At 45.2% G+C, this 20,359-nt stretch overlaps 1 protein-coding gene across 4 annotated transcripts in view; it reads right to left on the reverse strand.

The window, feature by feature from the left end:
- Positions 1–500: 500 nt before the first annotated feature.
- nova2 (NOVA alternative splicing regulator 2) overlaps positions 501–20,359 on the reverse strand; it is a 75,157-nt gene continuing 55,298 nt past the window's right edge. For all 4 annotated transcript variants that reach the window (XM_034605545.1, XM_034605544.1, XM_034605542.1 and 1 more), the window contains one exon: positions 501–6,723. In XM_034605545.1, coding sequence (XP_034461436.1) covers positions 5,713–6,723 — 1,011 coding nt within the window. In that variant the 3' untranslated portion in view covers positions 501–5,712. The remainder of the gene's footprint in view (positions 6,724–20,359) is intronic.

Below are 20,359 nucleotides of genomic sequence, written 5' to 3' on the forward strand. Positions count from 1 at the left end.
GACATCAGAGTCTTGGATTGCATATTAAGAGAGCGACAACACAGTCTGTCCTAAATTTGGTGGTGGTGGTGGTGGAGGAGGGAGGGAGGGGGGGGGGGTGCCCGAAGGGGAAACCGAGGCCGCACACACTCTTTTCCTTTTGGGGGCGAGCTGTGGATGAGGGGAGGGGTGTTGAGAATCTCTGTGAGATGCTCCTGGTTGTATCTAAGGTCAATAAGGTGCATATCAGTGACAGGACAGGCCCGAGCTGGTGGTGGTGGTGGTGGTGGTGGTGGGGGGGGGGAGGGGGGGTGTACAGGACAGACAACAGCGTTCTACTGAGAGCATCGACACAGCGCGTTGAAGGGTTAGTAATGTTAGAGTACAAAAACACACAACAACACACAGAAGCCTCTACTGCACGTCAATGGTCAGAGGAGTGATATGCAAACTTATGCAGAGGTGAGTACATTCATGGACAATCTCAGTCTTTGTTGCAAATTAAATCCTGATTTATTTTTCCCCCAAAGTTCGGTAGCAAGTGAGAAACTTTTCACAAGTACAAGCTCCCTCGGCAAAGTAGCAAAATAGTCTTAGGTTTTTTTTTGTTCGAGAGTCTTTTTGTTCGTTTCCCTCTGAGGAAGGTTCGATAGCCGAACGACAAAATGTTCACTGTTGCGACGTCGAAAAAACCCAAACGTCTTGTTCACCTGTGGCCCGCGGACCGACGTGATCGCATCGGAAAAACATCCGACCTTTGAACGCGTGTAAAACAATATCAAAATGCTCTTATCGGCATGCAAGGATCTGTTTCCGAAAAATGAACGACACACACTGCCTAATTTTTTTTTAGTCACTTGTTTTTTTTTGTTTGTTTCTTCCGCCTTTTTTTTTTTTGTCCACGCTTTACTTTACTGATATCATGCAATATAGACGTGCAAAAAAGATAACATCTATTTCCACAAAATACATTTTCATCGTAACTATAAAAGGCTGTATTTAAGAATGCTATCTAGTCACATTTTTTAGCATCATTATGCTAACCTATCGCTATCTTGATTCGTCTAGCCCCAGAGTCATAGTGCTGTTGCATTCTGGGAAGGGTAGCTCCCACAGGACTGGCTAACGCTCGGCCGACGCGGTGGTTCCCTCGTCTTGTGGCAGGAACAGAGAGGGTTCTAACAAACGGCTGCACGGAGGCGTTTTAGTACGTTAGTCTACGTAGTTCTTAAAAACTGTCACTGGGACGACTCCCTTCCTACGTAAATTATAAATATGCTTCATTTGGCACTTTTCACATTTTAATCTTAATATAAAAGTATGTCTCCTCTTATCTAAGGTGATTTAAATCCACACATTTACAGGTTCACTCTGTAAAGACCTATTTTGGCACAGGTTTAACTTCAGGTTAGAATTACACTATTATTAACTTATAATAAGCTTATAACAGAGCCAGAGTCGCGCTGCCTCTCCAGCTAAAGGACAGATTTTCGATATGTTTTAACCTTGTATTTTTAGTACATTAGTTATTATTGTTAAATAGCAGCATGTTCCACAAATCAAAAAATGTTTTAAAACCTATTCAATATATCTACAAGTAAATCCAAAAGCTCGTACGGCAGACAGAGGATAAAGGACAGGACGAGACGACATGCCACTACGTGTATTGCTTCCAGTAATGATCACATTTTTATCTCCATCACCTACACAAAGACGACTAAAGAGGTTGGCCGCTGTGTGAAAGACAAACCGAAACAGAAGAAGACCTTTCTAAGGGTTTAATTAATGATGAAGATGAAAAGTAAATCTGTCCCGTGTCCATTAAACCGACTGGCACCCGTGTCAGGAACTACGACGCTGTTTCTCCCATTGTAGATGTACTGTGCTGCGTTCAAAGTCAGTTTGACGATAAACAAAATGATCTGCACCACAGAACATAAAAATCATGGAAAACTGACCGAGCTAACGCAAGGTCTTTCAATTTATTATTTTTAAATTTTGACAACTGAATATTTGTAGAATCCCTGAAAGAGTTGATGGAAAAATAGTGAATAATGAATTTGAAAGTTCCCAGAAACGTCGAGAAATTGCTCATTTTGTTTGACCAACAGTCCAAAGTCCAAACATTAAATTATGATGATGGATAAATCAAGCCTTCCCGCCCAACCCTGACTTAAAAATACACCAAAGAAGATGAATACAGCACAGTACAGGTGGAACAGTGGAACAACGGCACGCCACCTTCTCATCGTCTTTTACGACAAAGTATCAAACTAGAATCAAGTCAAACCCCAATCGATGGAAAGAGATTCCCTCGCGATATGTGTATGTTTCATGTTTGTGCAGCAAAGTTTTTCCAAATCAACACTGTTTCTCCTCAGCGCCACAACATTAAGATCCAACACACTGACTTGTTGCCCCGTCAGCCTCGACTATGACCTCCTCTGCAGGTGCGCTCGTTTCCGGTGCATCTCCGAGCCGCAGCCACGAGAGAGGCTGGAATCTGCGGTGTTTGTTCGGGGCAAGCAGCAGACATGCATTGATCGTAAAAAAAAAAACACCAGACATATAGTCACCCAATGGAGCGATGTGGTAGGAGGAGAGGGGGTGTCGGGATGGGAGTGCACTGGAGGACTGAGGACGGGTGTGAGGGAGGGGTGAGGAGAGTGTGGATGGTGTTAGATGGGAGTAAAGAAGCCTCCTTACCAAGCTGTGGAGATAAACCCTCACTGGCGCTCCAACACAGAGACACGTTCGATAGCACAGTGGAGGATTTAGAGTCGGATTGGTTTTCAAAAAGAATCAGAAAGTCTCTTTGTTTTTGTGTGTTTTTTAATCTGAGGAGAGTCCCCTCCCCTCACCAGGCGGGTTTAGGTCAATAAATCAAATGCACCCCCCTCCTTATTTGTTTGGCATTTCACATTCCGTCACACTTCAAACTCCTGTTGGATTTAAATCTCCGCCCATTGGATGAGCAGCGCGTTGTCACCTCATGAAAAAGACACAGCTGCGATAGAAAAGTGAATTTAGAAATTTGTTCCAGTTCTTCAATCTGCTCCTGGACACCGAACCCCCCCCCCCCCCCCCCCCAACGTCCCGCCCTCCGTTTACAAAACCAAGACGACAGGTGAGAAGAATCTAATTGATCTCAACTCTTCACCTCAATTGATTGATCCTCTTCATCGACCTAGTCTCTTCCTCCTCCTTCAGTATTCAGATATGACGTGCGTTTCTGGTGAAGTTCTTCATATGCATTCTACATATATTTCATATATGTGTATGTTTTTTTTTTTTAATCCCTGCTATACAAAAAACCATCCAATCATGATGCCGTCTACAGCACACATCCCTGACCTCATAGGCCGAGAGAGCCACTCCCTCGCTTCACAGTGCATTAAGACAAAAATTCAGTGTACTCCGATTGTAAAAAAAAAGAATCATAATAACACAACATAAAACAAAAAAATTAACAACAAAAGAAAAACAACAGCATCTTCAGCAGCCTCCTGGTTCTACAGTGGCCAGAAACCCTGTTGCCATGGGAGACCTGCAGTTTGCCAGAGGCAGAAACAAGCTCAACTCGCTGGACGTATGTTGGAAATCTCTCGCTGCCCTTTACCTCACCGGCAGTGGAACGGTGGCTTGATAAGGGCAAAGATCAGTGAGGCTACTTATCTCCTGAACATCCCGAACATCCACGCTGCCTTTAAATAGCAAATCTACCAGCGAGTCCTGCAGATTCAGCAGCGGAGCCCAGACGAACGCCGCTCCCTCGTCATGTTTCAGTGTTTCCTCTTACTCCGTGTTTGCATTTCTCAGTAGTACGTAGTGAGTCTTAAGTGCTCTCGCTCGATCTAGTCTGTGGTTCAGGTTCGTCTAAAGGGGTTTGGAAGACCACAGGCTACTCGGCAGCGATTCATCGGAGAATTAGTCTCGATTATTCATTTTCAGTGACACGTTTACATTGTTGGCAAACTGTAACTGGCATTTTCCTACAGGTGTAACACAGTGGGGGATATTTTAGAGCGTGAGCTGGGACGGCCGAGGCGTTTAAGGTTAATATAGCTGCTAGAGCGCTGCACTGCAGCCTGTGGTGTGAGTGGTTTACATATTTATCTCACTGCAGTCTGCATCGTAGATATGGTGAATTCCCTTTTCTAGCACCAAATATGGCATCATAGTGTTTTGTTTCAGTGTGTGTGTGTGTGTGTGTGTGTTCCCTGTTCTGCTCTTTGACTGGATATATAAAGTGATCCTTCACTGTATTGATCTTAATGCCTCGGGCGGCTCTCTTATACTGGACTTAAATAAGACATATATTACACTATGTGACATTACTATTCATCTTCAATCCATTTAAATTAAAACAAAAGATTCAAATTAAAAAATAGTCTCATTTACATTCATGTCAACCTGAATTCACAGATTTTTTAAAAAAACGAAACAGCTGAGCTTTAAATGGGTGAACTCATTAATAAATAATGACGATGGTGATGATTCCTATCGTAATAATCATTAATAGAATGATCACAGCAGACTGCAAAAAGGAAAATGCCATAAATCCTGTGAGTTTACCGCAGCTTGCACAGTATCACTCTCGTCGTTTCTAGGTTTCGCACTACGTGAGGTCATCAGCGTGCGCCTCGGCATTCTATCTCAACACTAGAGCCGCGCACAGGGGGCGCTGCTTGTGGTATACATCACAGGGTATACAGGGGGGAGGGGTGTGCAAAGGAAGAAACGCCCAGCTGATTCTCCCCCCTCCCCCCCCACCACACCCCTCCCCGGTTTCACCTCACCCTTCTTCCTACGTAATCCCGGCAAAGGGGGGAGGAGGAGGAGGAGGGAGGTGAGGTCATGAGGCGGGGGAGAGAATAAACAGTGTCGGGGCGAAGTCGAGGATGTTTCTTCTCTCACACACCGGCTGAAGTTTGCAGTCCTGCTCATTATATAAAAAAAACCCTGTAAAAGGGCGGTGGAGGGGAGGGGCAGGGCACGGGAGGGGGGGGGGGCAAGTAGTGAGAGGGGCTTTGGGGGGGGAGGCGGGGGGGAGGGGCTTTGGGGCAAGTCAAAACTAGAAGAAAAACAAAAACCCTGCGGGAGGGTGACGGCTGTGGGCTGCAGCGGGAGGGAAGGGTAAGGGTTGTTTCCATAAAGGGGTTTTTCGAATTGGGGGGGGGGGCGGGGAGAAGGGTGGGAGGGTCGTACCCTGTTAACGCCAAACCCCCCTCCCCCCCTCTCTCCGTGCCCCTGCCCTTCCCTCCCTCCCCCCACTTCCTGTAGCCTCTCAGGCAGTCGGCCTGTCTACATGGCATTCAGCTTTGTCCACAAAATACACAAACGAACAAACAGACAGCTTAATTTACCCAACGAAACAAAAACAAAGAAAAAAAAACAACCAAACAAAACAATAAAAAATCCCGAAAGGTCAAGACGTTAAGTAATAAAACCTTATTTACATTTTACACATTTTTTTCTTGGTTTTTCAGCGTGATAACTCGCTCCTCTCCCTCCTCGTCTTCTCTGCACATTTTTGCTCCGCGTCAAAAACTTTTTTTTTAATAAAGAATACTGAAAACACGCAGAAGAAAATGGCGCGGACGTTTCCTTCCGACATTCTTGCTCTCCTCTCCTTTTTTCCATTCTCACTCTCACTTTTTTTACACTCCTCCCCCAAGCCCCCACTCTTTTTTTTTTCCTCTTTTCCTCCTCGTTTCTCATTGGCTGTCAGGTTTAGCCCACCTTCTGTGGGTTGGTGGCGCGTACCCCCTGCTCGTAGGTGATTCGCTGGCTGATCAGGTACTGTGCGGCCTGCGTGGCGGGCTGAGAACCCGTGATGGTCACCTTCCTGTTCCGAGTTCCAGGGATGAACTCGCCTTTCTTGGAGATCTGGATCCTGGCGCCGGTCAGCTCCTGGTACTCCACAAGCGTCTTCCCTCCTTTCCCCAAGATGGCTCCCACCAGGTTTTCTGGCACGGCGATCTCGACCACCTCCTTTGCTCCTTCTCCTAGCTTCTCCGTGGCCAGTAGTGATGATGCAACCAGTGGTGACGCAGCGCTTAAGTAGCCGTTGGTGGCCCCTGCCGCCAGGGATCCCAGGGAGAAGCCTCCCAGACTGGCTTGGTGAACGCTCGTTGATGCATCACTGGCATAGGACGCTAACAAATTAGCTGCGGCGGCTGCTGCTGGATTGGCGTTAGCTGCTACGGCTGCTAACACCCCTGAGGCTGCGGCGGGGTTCAGCCCCAGGCCCAGGGAGTTGGTGTTGTAGCCGTAACTGGCCAGAGTGTTGAGGGCGGAGGTGATGGTCAGCAGGTCGTTGCCTGAGAGGCTGGACATGGTGGTCGGGAACGCCCCCACGCCTGCCAGGCCAGCCTGGCCGAGCAGAGAGGAGGCTGTAGCTGCTGCAGCCGCTGCCGCAGACGGCATGACCTCGGTGGAGTTGGCGTACGGGGAGCCGGTGGGGTTGGAGTTGGCGACCGGCCCTGTGATGTTGGAGTAGGAGATGTTGAGGCAGGAGGAGCTCTGCGGATCCTCCTGGATCTTCTGGACGATGATCTCCACGGCTTTGCGGTTCTGCTCGGGCTCCCCGCTGATGGTGACCACGCGCTCCTGCAGGTTGATGCCCTCTGGCTTTTGGGATAGTTGAACCCACGCCCCAGACTGCTCCATCACTGCCTTGACTGTGGCTCCACCTTTACCGATGATCAACCCCGCTGTGCTGTTGGGGACGATCAGCTTGGCCTGGAGGGAGGTGGTGGTGGGGGGGGGTTTGGAGAAGAAGGAGAAACAGAGAAACAATAAGTTACGTACAATATATGAGGGTTTAATCATAGTCATAGCAAATAGCTGGTGCTTGAGTGAGAGCAGAAAATACCAGCACGCTCCTGTGCATCAAATTACCTGAACATCAAAACACAAATGAACGGAAGATAAAGAGAGGGAAGTAAAAACTAAAGTGTAAAAGTGAGAGTTGTAAAGAACCGTTCCTAATGTTTTCCAGCCTGTGGTGTTACGATTAAACAACAACATCTCTCTCTGAAAATATGAAATGAAAGAGGAGTAACTCGATGGAGCCTGTTGATGTAAAACAAATCTCTTGTCAGTCAAACGCTGTAAAATCGAGAGACAAGGTCGACGCTGAACCAGAATCTGCTTTTCAGAGGCGTCCTCGAAAAGGACGAGCGACACAAAGAGCCAAAGGAAAGAGGCAGAGAGAGAGAGAGAGAGAGAGAGAGAGAGAGAGAGAGAGAGAGAGAGTCTGAACTATGTGTGAATGCAGAGCGAGCAAGGACAGCGTACCCTCCTGTGTGTGTGTGTGTGTGTGTGTGTGTGTGTGTGTGTGTGTGTGTGTGTGTCAGCAGATGTAGACATACAACATCAGAGACCATCACCTGAACATAACGGAGAGAAAAGAGATAAAGTGCAAGGAGGTGAGAGAGCAGGAGACAAAAAGGTAGAACGGAGAGAGAGAGAGGGAGAGGAAGAGGGAGGGAGGAATTGTAAAGAGGCTACTTGTATGAAAAAAAAAAACATTGATTCCCAGGGGTCAGCGTTGCCATGGCAACACAGCTCCAGCATTCGAAGAGAACGAGGCGATGGTGCAGACACACAAACACACACACACAAAAACACACACACACAAACACGCAGTATCTTTAATTTCACATATTTCCATGCAGAATTGGTGCATTATCGTTATCACCGTTCTTCACATTGTGCGAAAAATATTGACGAATCGATCGGTTGAACGACGACGATGAGTTTCACAGATTCTGCAGAATTGATCCTCGGTCCAGCTGCAGGAGCCCGTTAATCTAAAGGGATTCGAATGCAACGTTTCCACTGAAGCGTGCAGCTAATGGTGTTTCTTTAAATGAGTATTGATTATTTCCTCAATTATGTTTGTACAATTAATCTGTTTGGTCGATGAAACGTCAGAAAACAAGTAAAATAAGTAGCTTTGTCTGATTAATGGAGTAAAACTTAACGATATTTAATTTGCACATGAAACACAGCAAGTTATCTAATTTAAGAAGCTGAAAAATCTTTTAGAAATAATTGATCAATTAACAATTAACAATGTGAGAAGATTCAGATTCAGATTCAGATTCCTTTATTGGTCCCACACAGTAATTAATGTCTGCGAGGGTTCTGTCTCTGCGGCTGTGGCTCAGGACGTATGAGGGATTATTTGACGCTTTACTTTCTTTACCTTTCAGAATTTTAATGACAGATTTGACATTATTGTGATCTGTTGAATCCTGATATCTATTTTCCTGTTTCATCAGAGCCCAATGACGGATTTCTTCAGCCACAATATAACAAATTTATTCTGATTAAATCACGATTTTATACTTGTTTTATATCTTTATATTTTTATATTTTATGATCTGAGATGCGTTTTCCCGACGTGTCCACACAGATGTGATATCTGCAGCCTGACCTGGTGTCAGTGACTTCTCACTCCGCAGCACCGACCTCTGTCCACAGCGAAAACCTCACTTTGCCGAATGGAAACAAACCAGAACAATGAAATCTGTTATTTCGCATTTCAGTGAAAACAAAATACTGGGAGTTGTTTTTGCGACGTCGTCTTTAACAAACATCTTCGGGAGATGTTATCGACGTCTGCTGCACATTAGCCTCATAAATGTGAGTTTGAACGCTTTCTCCTTTTAGAATCGATTCCAATCTGTGCAGAGCGACTCTGGACAAAGCTCCAGCAGCCGTGGAACTGCTGCACGTCTGAAAGAGGAATATTCACATTGAGAGCGGAGAGATGGAGTGTGGGCTGTGGGAAGAGGAGGAGGAGGGAGGGCTGAAGAGATAAAGGGACTCGGCCTTGATAAAGAAAAGAGGACGATAAAGTGAAAGAGACAGAGAGGGAGGGAGGAGGTGATCGATTTGAACAAACTGAGATATTGAGAGAAAAGAGGAAGTGATTCACCATCTTTTTCTGTCTCGACGTGCAGAGAGGGATAAAGCGAGAGGACGGGAAGAGAAGAGAGAAGAGAAATCAAAAGTGAGAGGGATCTATTTGTCTTGCAGCAGAAAAATGCAAAGGCCATTCCAATTACCTTCCCCGTCTCACCCTCTGCCTCACCCACACCTCCTCCTCCCCGTGTTTAAAGCTGAACTACATGTGCGTGGCGGCGCCCTCGACGCTGCCGCGCCGCGTTCCGCAGTTTGCTCCCTGCGCCGCAGCTTTTTGTTCGTCAGAGGATAAATTTACATAGAAATAGAAAATTAGGTGGGAGCCGATAAATGAGCGACTTCAAAACCTGCAGACGGCGTCGCACTTTCACTTCTCGCTGCTTCAGGTTGATTATCTTTCCCCTGTGAGTGTTTGTTTGTGAGCCGCCGCCTCTCGTGTCTCTTTGTGGGATTTCTTTTGTCTCTCTGTTCGTTTGTCTTTAATTTGAGACCAAGTGGAAGTTTCCATTTCTATTGATTCGGTGGGTTGTTACTGTGGCACAGCGAGGCTCCTCCGACACGTCTGTTTGCGTCCCGCTGCTTTCAGAGGCTCCACCACCGTCTGCTGTCCTGTGCAGATTAATGGGAAGAGCAAAGAGCGACTGGGTTTCTTCTGTTGAGCTCTGACAATCGGCTGCTTCCTCAAATCTACTTTTAACACAAAGAAGCCTTTGAGCTGATGCACGTGGTTCAAATCATTATTAACAGTCCACTTAAATCAAACTGCACCAGATATCGGTGAACATGTCTCATCCAGGTCCATCAACTGTTCCCTGGGAACATTTCAAAAAATGCCTGATCTCACAAGATCTCCCGAAAACAGCCGCACAGCAACCCCTCGCTTTTCAACATCTATTATTTAACAGAAAGAGCATTAAAGTAAGTAAATTCAATGGAATAAACTCAGGTTTAAAAGTTCAGTCAGTAGCTCAGCTCCCTTTTAAAGTTCAGTCTCTTCTCTGCTGCCTTTTTTAACCAGGAGAGGAGTAACCAGCCGACAGCAGATCAGACCACGATGTAAACCTCTGATTATCCCTCTCTAGTTTCCTGCAGTAGCCACCAATGATTTGGTTAAATCATAATATTTATAATATTAAAATGTTTCAGCGTAATTTGGCTAAAAGCCTCTGACAGTCAGAAACATGTAAGCAGAGATTCCTCTTTTCACCTCGATCTCCATCCTGTGATTAGAGCAGGACGTCGGCGTTTAGCTGTAAAACATGTCGCTGCCTGAAATTTCACCTGGACGACCAATTTTGAAAATGTTCCACCATGGTTTTTTGTTTTTGTTCAAGTGGCAACATTTTCAAAATGGTTGTTTTTGCGGCGAGGAGATGAGCGGGCGGTAAAAATGGAGACAAGGCATAAAAGACGTAAGTGACAGGCAGCGAGAAAAGAGAAAGAGCGAGGGAGGAGGGAGGGAGGGAGGGAGGGAGGGAGGGAGGGAGGGAGCCGAAAAGACTTTACCCATGAACCCTTTCATCCTCTGCACTGAAACATCCACACACACACACATGCAGAGTGTTGGTGTAGAAGTGGGAGGATAAACAGTGGCGTACAGCGATGTCTGATCCCTCCTGGCGCTAATGATCACATCTGCCATCTTTATATCCAACTGATTCTGTGCTAATGAGGTTCCTCCGTTCGCCTCCACTCCTCCTCCGCCTGCTCGGCTCTCTCTCCTCGTGTTCCTCTCCTTCCACACTTTAAATCTGCGGTTCTTTTTTACCTTTCCTCCCGTATAGCTTTGTTAAATCTGCGGATTCTTTCGTGTCGCCATTTCAAGCGTTCATTTCTCTCCTTTTTTCTCGGTTCAACAAACCGAACCTCTTCTCACAAGGTCACACATGCACCCACACACATTCACGCACACACGCCCTATCTGAAGGGCGTCATAATGTGAAATCATCATCTTCATCCTGCTTTTATTCAGCTGACACCGTTCGCTCGACTCGCTCTAATGGCCGACTAAGCCACGCAGCCTCCTGTACCTTCCCACAATCCTCTGCTTCCCAAACCTTTGTGCAGCGCCGACACAAACAAGAAGATTATGTGACAGTTGGCTTCATGCAGACTCTTTCATGTTTTTTTTTTGTCTTTCCCTCGGCTTCACAGGTTTAAGTTTCTTCCTCTACGTTCTCTCGTCTCTTTGGTGTTTTTTTTTTTTCTTTCCCTCCTTTAGAAGCTTCATATCTGTCGGGGAGAAACTTTTCCTCGCAGAGGAGCGATGAAGAGGAGCGGCGGGGAGGGTTTGGGCGTCCGTCCAGCTGCTGACGAGAAGGTCCCATTGCCGCAGCTGCTGGACGGAGGTTGGAGGTCAAAGCCAATCTCCTGTTGGTGGATACGCTCGGGCAAAGAGTGTGAAGGAGCGAGGATGGCAAGCGACTTCGCAGATAAGCTCAAATCAATGTCAGCAGCGGAGGGAGGTGATGGGATGCAGGAGCAGCTTGGAGCCCGGTCGGACTGGGGAGGGTTTATAGAAGCCAAACGTGTCAAATTACAAACTGTTTCTACTTCGAGCCGACAGAAGAGTCGCTGACAACGATCCAATCAAGCGACTGATCAAGTTTCTCTTTGGTGGAGATATGATAATATCAAAGTACATAACAATTTCTAGTTTCTTGGCTTGTTTCCAGTGGACACACTATTTGGCAGGAGCCCGGGTCAGAGTTTAACCGGTTCGACCTGCGGACGTCATCGTCGTCTATAAGAGAAAGTTGAGTCTCGTGCCGGCAGCCGGACGCTCCTCATCGACCTGTGACCTTGTTAGTCTGCAGCAGATAACGACAGCAGCCTCTGTGCAGGCAGGAGCCTCCTGATCTCCGTTGTCCAATAAAACTTATACTATGAGTGATGAACAAACCAGACATCTATGAGTCACTTTCACAACTTTACCTCCACCAGCGAGGTTTGTGTTTCCCCCCGGTTCCGTTGGTTTGTCAGCATGATTACACAAAAACTACTGCACAAAACTTCGGTGGACGGATTTTGACATGAGCCAAGAAAGAACCCGAACCAAGGGGCAGATCCAGAAATGCTTTCAAATCACTTTCTTCTTGTTGTGTCTTTAACGTCGTTTTACATTAGTCAGTTTTATTTGTCACACAAGCAGCTGCACAGGCTGCAAATTAAAAACAAAAAGCTTAATAAATCTTTTAAAATGCTCCAGATATATTTAGTGCGTCCAAGCAAATAATCAGTTTGAGGACAGTTGCTCTACAAAGTTGCTGCAGCATCTCCTGCCGAGGGAGACAAATGTTTTGCTCATTGTGTGTGTGTGTGTGTGTGTGTGTGTGTGTGTGTGTGTTTTGCATTGATGAGTAGTAGTGATAAGCTAACGTGCTCCAGAGGTCACAGAACCTGAGAAATCTGAGAGAACAATGTCTCATTTAACAAACGAGGAAACAAGCAAACTGTTAACGACCGTGACCACACACACACGCACACACACACACGCGCACACACACACACACACACACACGCACACACACGCACACACCATGTTATGGTAGTTTGTTGGGGTTTAACCTTGTCGTGCAGATGCATTAACACCCTGCTCCAGCCGCCTGCCTCTCTGGTGTCTGTTCCCTTCGTCTATATTCAGATTTTTCTTTTTACAAAGACTCTGAATCTGAGCAGAAAAATCAACACCAACAATCAGTAAAAAGTCGAGAAACATAAATTGATTGATTGTTTGATAAACAGCAATTAATCCAAATGCTCGGCATGATTTTATCTTAATTTGAAGACTTTATATTGTCTAGTTCAGATTAGTTGAAAACATGGCACCGTTGTATTATTGTTTTCATCTGAGACTTTTGCTCGAGCGTCTTTTTTAATGTATTCCTCTGTTTGTAACCTCCTTCATATCAGTAAATCAGAGATAAACGAAAACACTCGCTCTCCTCTCTCTCTATCTCTCTCTCCTCTCTCTCTCTCTCTCTCTCTCTCTCTCTCTACTTCCGTCGCTCCTTCATCCCTCCATCTTTGCATTCTCCCCTCCCTTTCTTCTTCTGTCTCTCACTATGTCTGAGCTGTCACGGCGACATCACGGCGGCGACGATGAGTCGTCTTCACGTCTAAACTTTGTGTCACGTTCCATTCAGGTCACAGGGCGCTCGGTCAGCGTTGTCACTAAAGGCCACAAACACACAAACGCTCGCAAACGCACACACAAGGACCCCCAACTGGTTTAGCTTGTACCTATTAATAATGTATTGTACCAGCATCACAGAAGAGAACACACAATACACACGTTCTCTGAGATGGAAACACACTCATATACAGCGCGCGCACACACACACACACACACATATACTGTATATATATATATATATACTGTACATATATTTATACACACACACAGCGAGTTGAGGACAGCAGACAACTGTTGAGGCGGCTGCAGTTTGAACTTTGAAGTCTTAAGCAGAGGACTTCAGCTTAATCTTCCTCCTCCTGATCCACAGGCTTAGTCCCCCCCCCCCCCCCTCTCTCTCTCCCTGTCTCCAGCTCTGCCTCTGCCTCGCTCGCCCTGCCTGTCTCGATCCGTCTGTGTCATCCCTCTTTTTTCCACCTCTCCTGCCGTCTTTCAGCTCTCATTCCCTGGCTCATCCAGGAGCACAGAAATCCCCCCCCGCAGGTTAAAAATAACCGCAGCACAGAGGAGCCGGGCAACAATGACTGACAGCGAGGGAACATGGTGTTAACTCGGACAATACACACACACAGACACACACAGACACACACACACATTCCTGCTATAGACGCCATACACAAATAAACACACACTGACATGGATAATACACAGTAACACACACACACACACACATGGGTAGAGGTGGAGCTGGCTTCATGTTCAGGTCGATGTTTGACCTGTAAAGTTATCTACTGAGGGGATTCATCACGTGCACGTAAACACATGCACACAACATGTCGTCACATCGTTTTACTGCATGTGATTTAAAGGAGTAAATATTCTGCTCATATTCAGGTTAATCATTTTTCGCTGCAGCTCCTCTTTTCAGCCTCTGTCTCAAACACTTCAGACTTTAGCTTTTTTAACTCTGCAGAACTTTTAAATTCACAAAAAAGCTGAGGATCAAAACACTGAAAAATATCTACATATTTCAATTCAATTTCCAACACTGTCTGGAAAGTATTTTGGAAACATTTTTATTGCAATTATTCACAGTAAAGAATCAAATTTTGTGTTTCCTGTTAAACACTGCGTGTGTTTCCTGTGACCAGTTAAAACCTCTGGCTCCACCATCAGATGCACGTTGTTCTGCCAAGACTCGATCAAACCCACAAAAGTTTAACAGAGGCGCCAAAGTTTCCACAGATACCGAACACGTGGTGCTGAAGCTTGTGGCTGATTGCAGACTGAACATTGACGGGTAATAAATCGTTTCCACTCGATGCTAAAAGCTGATGTCAGGTTGTGTTTTGTAACTTCTCTGAAGAACATGTACACATGACTCCAGGCATTTTAATTTAAATTCTTTTGGAGGGGACGGGTCCTGACAGGTTCAGGCTATACACTCTCCTGCTTCCTCTCCTCTACTCTCCTCTACTCTCCTGCTTCCTCTCCTGTGTCCTCTCCTGCTTCCTCTCCTGTTTCCTCTCCTGTGTCCTCTCCTGCTTCCTCTCCTCTCCTCTCCTGTACTCTCCTGCTTCCTCTCCTGTGTCCTCTCCTGCTTCCTCTCCTGTTTCCTATCCTCTCCTCATCAGCCCAGAAGGAGAAAGGTCAAAAACACAATAAAACCTTCCCCTCTGCTGCAGAAACTACGCCCCATATGGCAGGAATGTATTTTAGATGAACATCACACCAACTAAATGTATATTTCCTCGTCCTTTTTGCTGCACCCCCCCTCCCCACATGCGGCACCTCTTAAATGAAAGAAAAACAAAAGAAGAAGAAGAAGAAGAAGAAGAAGAAGAAGAAGAAGAAGAAGAAGGGCATGTGAACTGGATGTTTCTGTGTGATTCATGGGATCATAACAGTAAATATAAATATGAACACATGAGCTGGTGTGATGCCGATGCTCGGTGTTTGTAGCCGATAAGAGACACAATAGAGAGAGAGCATGTGTTCTCGAGCTGACTCAGCAGAGACCGACAGGATAAAACCAGATAAACTCACATAAGAAGGTAAGAAAACAACAAATCCTGCTCAGGTGTGAAAAACCCTCGTGAACAAGTCGACAGAATAAAACTGAAGTTCCTCATCGCCGCTGTCACGTGAATAGTTTTGATTTAATTCATCTCGTTAGCGACAACAGATATTTTTTTATATGATGCATGAACCTGCAGAGAATTAACACCTGAATAAAATCTCTAACAACCGACGGTAAACTGCTTCAGCACCAAACAGACCCAGAGCAGCTGGTGAACGAGCATCTAGCAGCTGAAGAGCCTGATACGTCCCTCAGGAGCTGGAGACGTGACACAGAGCTGAATATCGATTTACTTATATTCACCATCGGGACGTGATCGTGAATCAGAATGAGGATGGATGTGGAAATAAGGAACATAAACAAGTTCGTCCACATCAAACTCAAACTGTGATACGTCCCCCCCCCCCCCCCCCCCCCCCCCCCCCATCGGGCTCTGATGCAGCACAGCAAAAAGTTCTGCTGCTCATTAACAAACTCATCAAACTTTTCAAAATGTCTTTAAATTAAAATATATTTAAATCTCCAGCAGCTGAAAACAGAACTACTTTACATGTGGATCTCTGATTAGAGATGAAACCATGAAGCGATCATATCCTGTTGGTTTCAGTGAGTCTCTGAGTTATAATTTCTCACAACTTTACTTATCGATGTTGAGAGATCAACTCAAAGGGATTGAAAGAATTCACATTTGATAAGAAACAACAACAACACAGAACCTCCTCGTCTTACGCTCACACCTCCTCATCATCTGACACGAGCGGAGCCAGACACGCTCTTCCTGACATTTATGGCCGACTTCCTGTGTCGGGAGGCAATAACAGGAAGAAGGAAACAGGTGTTGGTGGCAGAGGTGAAAGGTCGCAGGAAGCGGCTCCTCTCTGCCCGCAGGAAGAGGTCGGAGGGAGCGGTCAGGAAAACAAAAAGAGTAGATGTGGCTGAATGCTGGTGTTGTCAGGGCTGTTGTCAGGGCTGTTGTCAGGGCCGTTCTCTGTGCGACGTCAAAGTGCTGCCGGGCGACGGCGAGCGCGGACCGGGCCCAAAAATAGCCCCAGAATAATACCACAACAAAACCACGGGCCATTTACAGCTGATCTCACACCAGCTCACTCCAAAAGCCCATAATGCAACAGCAGCAGCCGAGAGGGCCATGTTTCACTGTCAATATGAATATGATATCGATCCAGTAAGTAGGTGATGCTTCACTACATTACACATAAACACAGTGCGGCAGCTCTCCGGAGGGCCTCGGCTTTATGGAACGCTCGGTGATGTTTATGTGCTGCTGCCGGGGGAAGTTTCCTCCAAAGGGTTTTATACACACACGCGATAAATAAGTAAAGAAGAGAAACTATTTATCGAGACGTTAGGTAGCTTCGGTTTACACTTTGTTCTGCTTCAATAGCTCTATACATTAATGATTTTTAATTGAGGTAATGAAGTTTGCATAGATTTCACTGCCTTTTTTAAATTGAACCCAGCGCAGCACAAGTTGTTTTCTACCTACGAGGACATTAATACTCTTCTCCTTCCACCTGAATATCAACCTGATGGAACAATATTTATAAAAATCATATTAAAAAGGAAGAAATTAACTATTTAGACCCTGATTTCTTGTGGTAAATAATCATATCATTTTTTTTTTACAGATTTCACTTGACAAACAGAACCAGGATCTGTTACAGGCAACAAACCTGATGTTTCAATATTTGAGGTAAAGCACAGCAAATAAGCTAAATTACATTATAACACTTTATTTATATATGTGCATATGGAGACTCATACATTTTTAACGATATAAAAATAAAGGACACAATGACCTTCACTTAACATCTGTGTAAATACTTTAGGTTTGTTTTGCTAACAGACCTAAAAGATAGATGATACGTATATATTATATTTGGTTGTATGTGAAATGCTTGTGTGTCTGTAAAAATAATTAAGTCCTTAAAAAATCGAAATAACTTCCAAAATTCAAAGTTACCGGTGCATTATGGGAGATAAGCATCAGTTCATTACTCAGAGTTATTAAAAGGATCTGTGAAACCTTGTTGTACAACTCAAACAATCTGTTTCCAGTTTTCTATCAGTTCTCCACGAGCCCTCGCCGTCCTCCACAGCCGGGATATTAAAAGCAGACGCTCCATCGCGACGGAGCGAGCTGCAGGCTGTGATGGTGTTTTACAAGAGAGCGCTCGAGAGGCGGGAACGAAAGCAAACAGTGAATAATCAAAGTCATAAAACCCCTCAATAAAGTCTCTTCAGCCGCGCGTGGCGTCAGGCCTCATTAGAGCCGGTGTGAGACGCAGCTCGTAAATCATGGTGGTGACTGGCGTGCTGTCCCGTCATGTGGCCCTGAAGTGCGGCGAGTCGTCTGTCGGTGTCGCTGCTGTTTCTTCTCCTCCATCAGCAGCTGCTTCTTCTTCGTCCAGCGACGCTCTCCGTCACTCTGCAGCTGTCGGCTAACGAGAGTTCAGAGACGCTTCCAGCTTCCAGTCAGCGACGCCGCCGCCGCCATGACTCCCCTCCTCTGCCGCTCTCTCTCTCTCTGTTTCTATCTGACTTCAGGTCATCTTCTTCTTTCTGTCTCTCCCTCCTCCTGCAAGTCTCTCGTCCCAACTTTTCCTTCTTTCTCACAACATCACAGATATCCTCCACATACTCTTCTCTCTCTCTCTCTTTAGTCTTATTCCCCCCCTCCCTCTCTACCACTCCCAGGGGTTAACAGTAATGCCGACACCACATGCTGCAACAGCCGGGTTCATGACAAGAGAAAGAAGACGACATTTTATCCTCAACCCGAAATAGTCGACAATCATCGGCTGCAGCGCCATGGAGACCAATTCATCTTTCAGAAGTGCACATGTGTTCGGTGTGTATATGTGTGTGTGTGTGTGTGTGTGGGTCCATTCATCAGATCAAAGTGAGTTTGTGTGGCAGCCATGTTTTTAAAAGCCAGTGAGGGTCTCCTCCCAGGACGTCACCAACAGTCCACTGACCCTGAAAGTGTGAGTCACTTTGTTTGTAATGTTTCTTTTACTCCCTTTTTTCTTTCATATATATTCTTCCATTTGTACATCAAAATATTTTAAAATCTAAAAGGGGAAAGGAAGTGACAACATTTCCAATACTGATGTAGTGGATTATTATTTGAAGATATTTATATTTTACATTTTCTAGGCAGTAATTTCCAAGGTGTCGTTATGATAAAGAAATGTATGAATAACTATAAATACAAATAAAATACATACATCCAAATATACTGAATTGAGAATAGAAATGTAATTTTACTACGTTAGATATAAACATGAATGCATAACTTTTCTGCATTGTGGATTCTGTAAAATTAAAGTTTTCACATCAGCAAACATAAACACGGATGCTGTGTAACTATGTGTGTGAAACCAACTTCTGAATCAAGAGAAGTAACTTTTACTGCAGCGAGTTGCTCAAGATATTTTCAATTCTCCTGGAACTAGTTACTTTTTAAAATAATCTTATCAAATAGGTTCATAATCAGACTTTTGTAGCAAATATTTTGCTCATAAATTAGAAAAGATGTTGTTACACGACATAAAATAAATGTTAATGTGTATTTTCATCACAGATGCTCAAACCGTCTTTTAACAGTGGACGTCCCCGAGTGTCCAGCAGGGATCAGGAAGTTATTCTCATGTGGGGCTTTCTCTCTCTCTGTGTGTGTGTGTGTGTGTGTGTGTGTGTGTGTGTGTGTGTGTGTGTGTGTGTGTGTGTGTGTGTGTGTGTGTGTGTGTGTGTCTATGTGCGTGTGTGTGTCAAACAAACCCATTCACTCTCCTCTCTGACATGGTATAAATAGCCTAAAGAGCAACAGGGGGATTCGCCCTCATGTCATAAGTGTCTAAATATCAGCAGCTATTAGCGTGCTCGTCTCCCCGCGGCTGCTCGCCTCGTCTTAAACGGCTTTACACGACTGTCACTCAGCCTCAAGCTCAGACGACGCACAAAATACAAACTGAGTAAAAAAAAAACAACAAATTTGACATTTTGGAAAACAACACACGTTAGCTTAGCTTAGCGCAAAGACTTGAAATAGAGGAGAGCAGCTAGCCGTGACTGCAAAGGTGATGTGCTGCAGTGCTCTTCGGGCGCTGTGCTTCCTGCAGTCTCCCTGCTGGTTGCCTAGCGACTGCAACCTGGGTTTGGTGTGAAAAAACTTGCCTGACCTCAAAATCATCTAACACCTTCGGGATGAGCTGCAGAGCACGAGGCAAAGACTCGTCCCCCGTCATCATGGACTGACCTCACCGACACTCAGGGAGCGAGTCAATTCTAAACATTGTAATTAGAGCGAGAAGACAAAAAGACGAACATATGTACAAACGATAGTGTTTTCTGCACCAGCCTCGTGTGTGTGGGCTTGAGGACACAGTGTGTATATGTGTGTATGTGTGTGTATGTGTGTGTGTCTACCCCGTGATTAATTATGCATAAAACTCAGTGCACCTTAGAATTGTGTGTTCGGCAAAAATAAATCTCTCTGAGGACTCTGTGTGTGTGTGCGTCTGTGTGTGTGGGTGGGTGTGTGTCTGTGTCTGTGTGTTTTCACAAATCTGATAACTATAATCATTTAAAACTGTAGAGGCGTATCGCTCCCTTCCTTCCTCCGCCCCCCAAATTCTGCTTATGACAGAGGATGAGAAATCGCAGCGGGAGGAAAACAAACGCAACACAAACACAACAGCAAAAAAACAAGGGAATATTTCTGAGAATTTCATCATTTCAAATTAAAATTTCTGTTATTCCTCATTTAATTTTTTCGACATATATATATTTTTTAAGCTTCTGCATTTTGTGTGAATGTGTGTGTGTGTGTGTGTGTGTGTGTGTTAGAACGCACTGTCTGGCAGCCTTGAACAGTCAATATGTGCAAACAATGCCAGACCTGACTAATCAATAGGGAGCAATCATGAAGCGAGAGTGATGATAATCACTTAAACAGATTGGGATCGGGATCGATGGATCCGCACTAATTGTCCTCCGTCACGCAGCTGATATCCACACTCGGAGTTCGTCGTTTACAATCAGCGGCTGAATGAGCTTCACGTTTATTATTGAACACAAACTTCGAGACGCCATTAACCAAAAGTTAACGACAATAATAATGTGCATCACAACGTAACACGGCCGTTTGAATACCCTGCTCTGATTGGCTGATACACACGTCAGAATCTGGATAAGTACAGAAAGTG

This window comes from Hippoglossus hippoglossus, chromosome 13 (genome assembly GCF_009819705.1).
Source record: "Hippoglossus hippoglossus isolate fHipHip1 chromosome 13, fHipHip1.pri, whole genome shotgun sequence".
Taxonomy (NCBI): domain Eukaryota; kingdom Metazoa; phylum Chordata; class Actinopteri; order Pleuronectiformes; family Pleuronectidae; genus Hippoglossus; species Hippoglossus hippoglossus.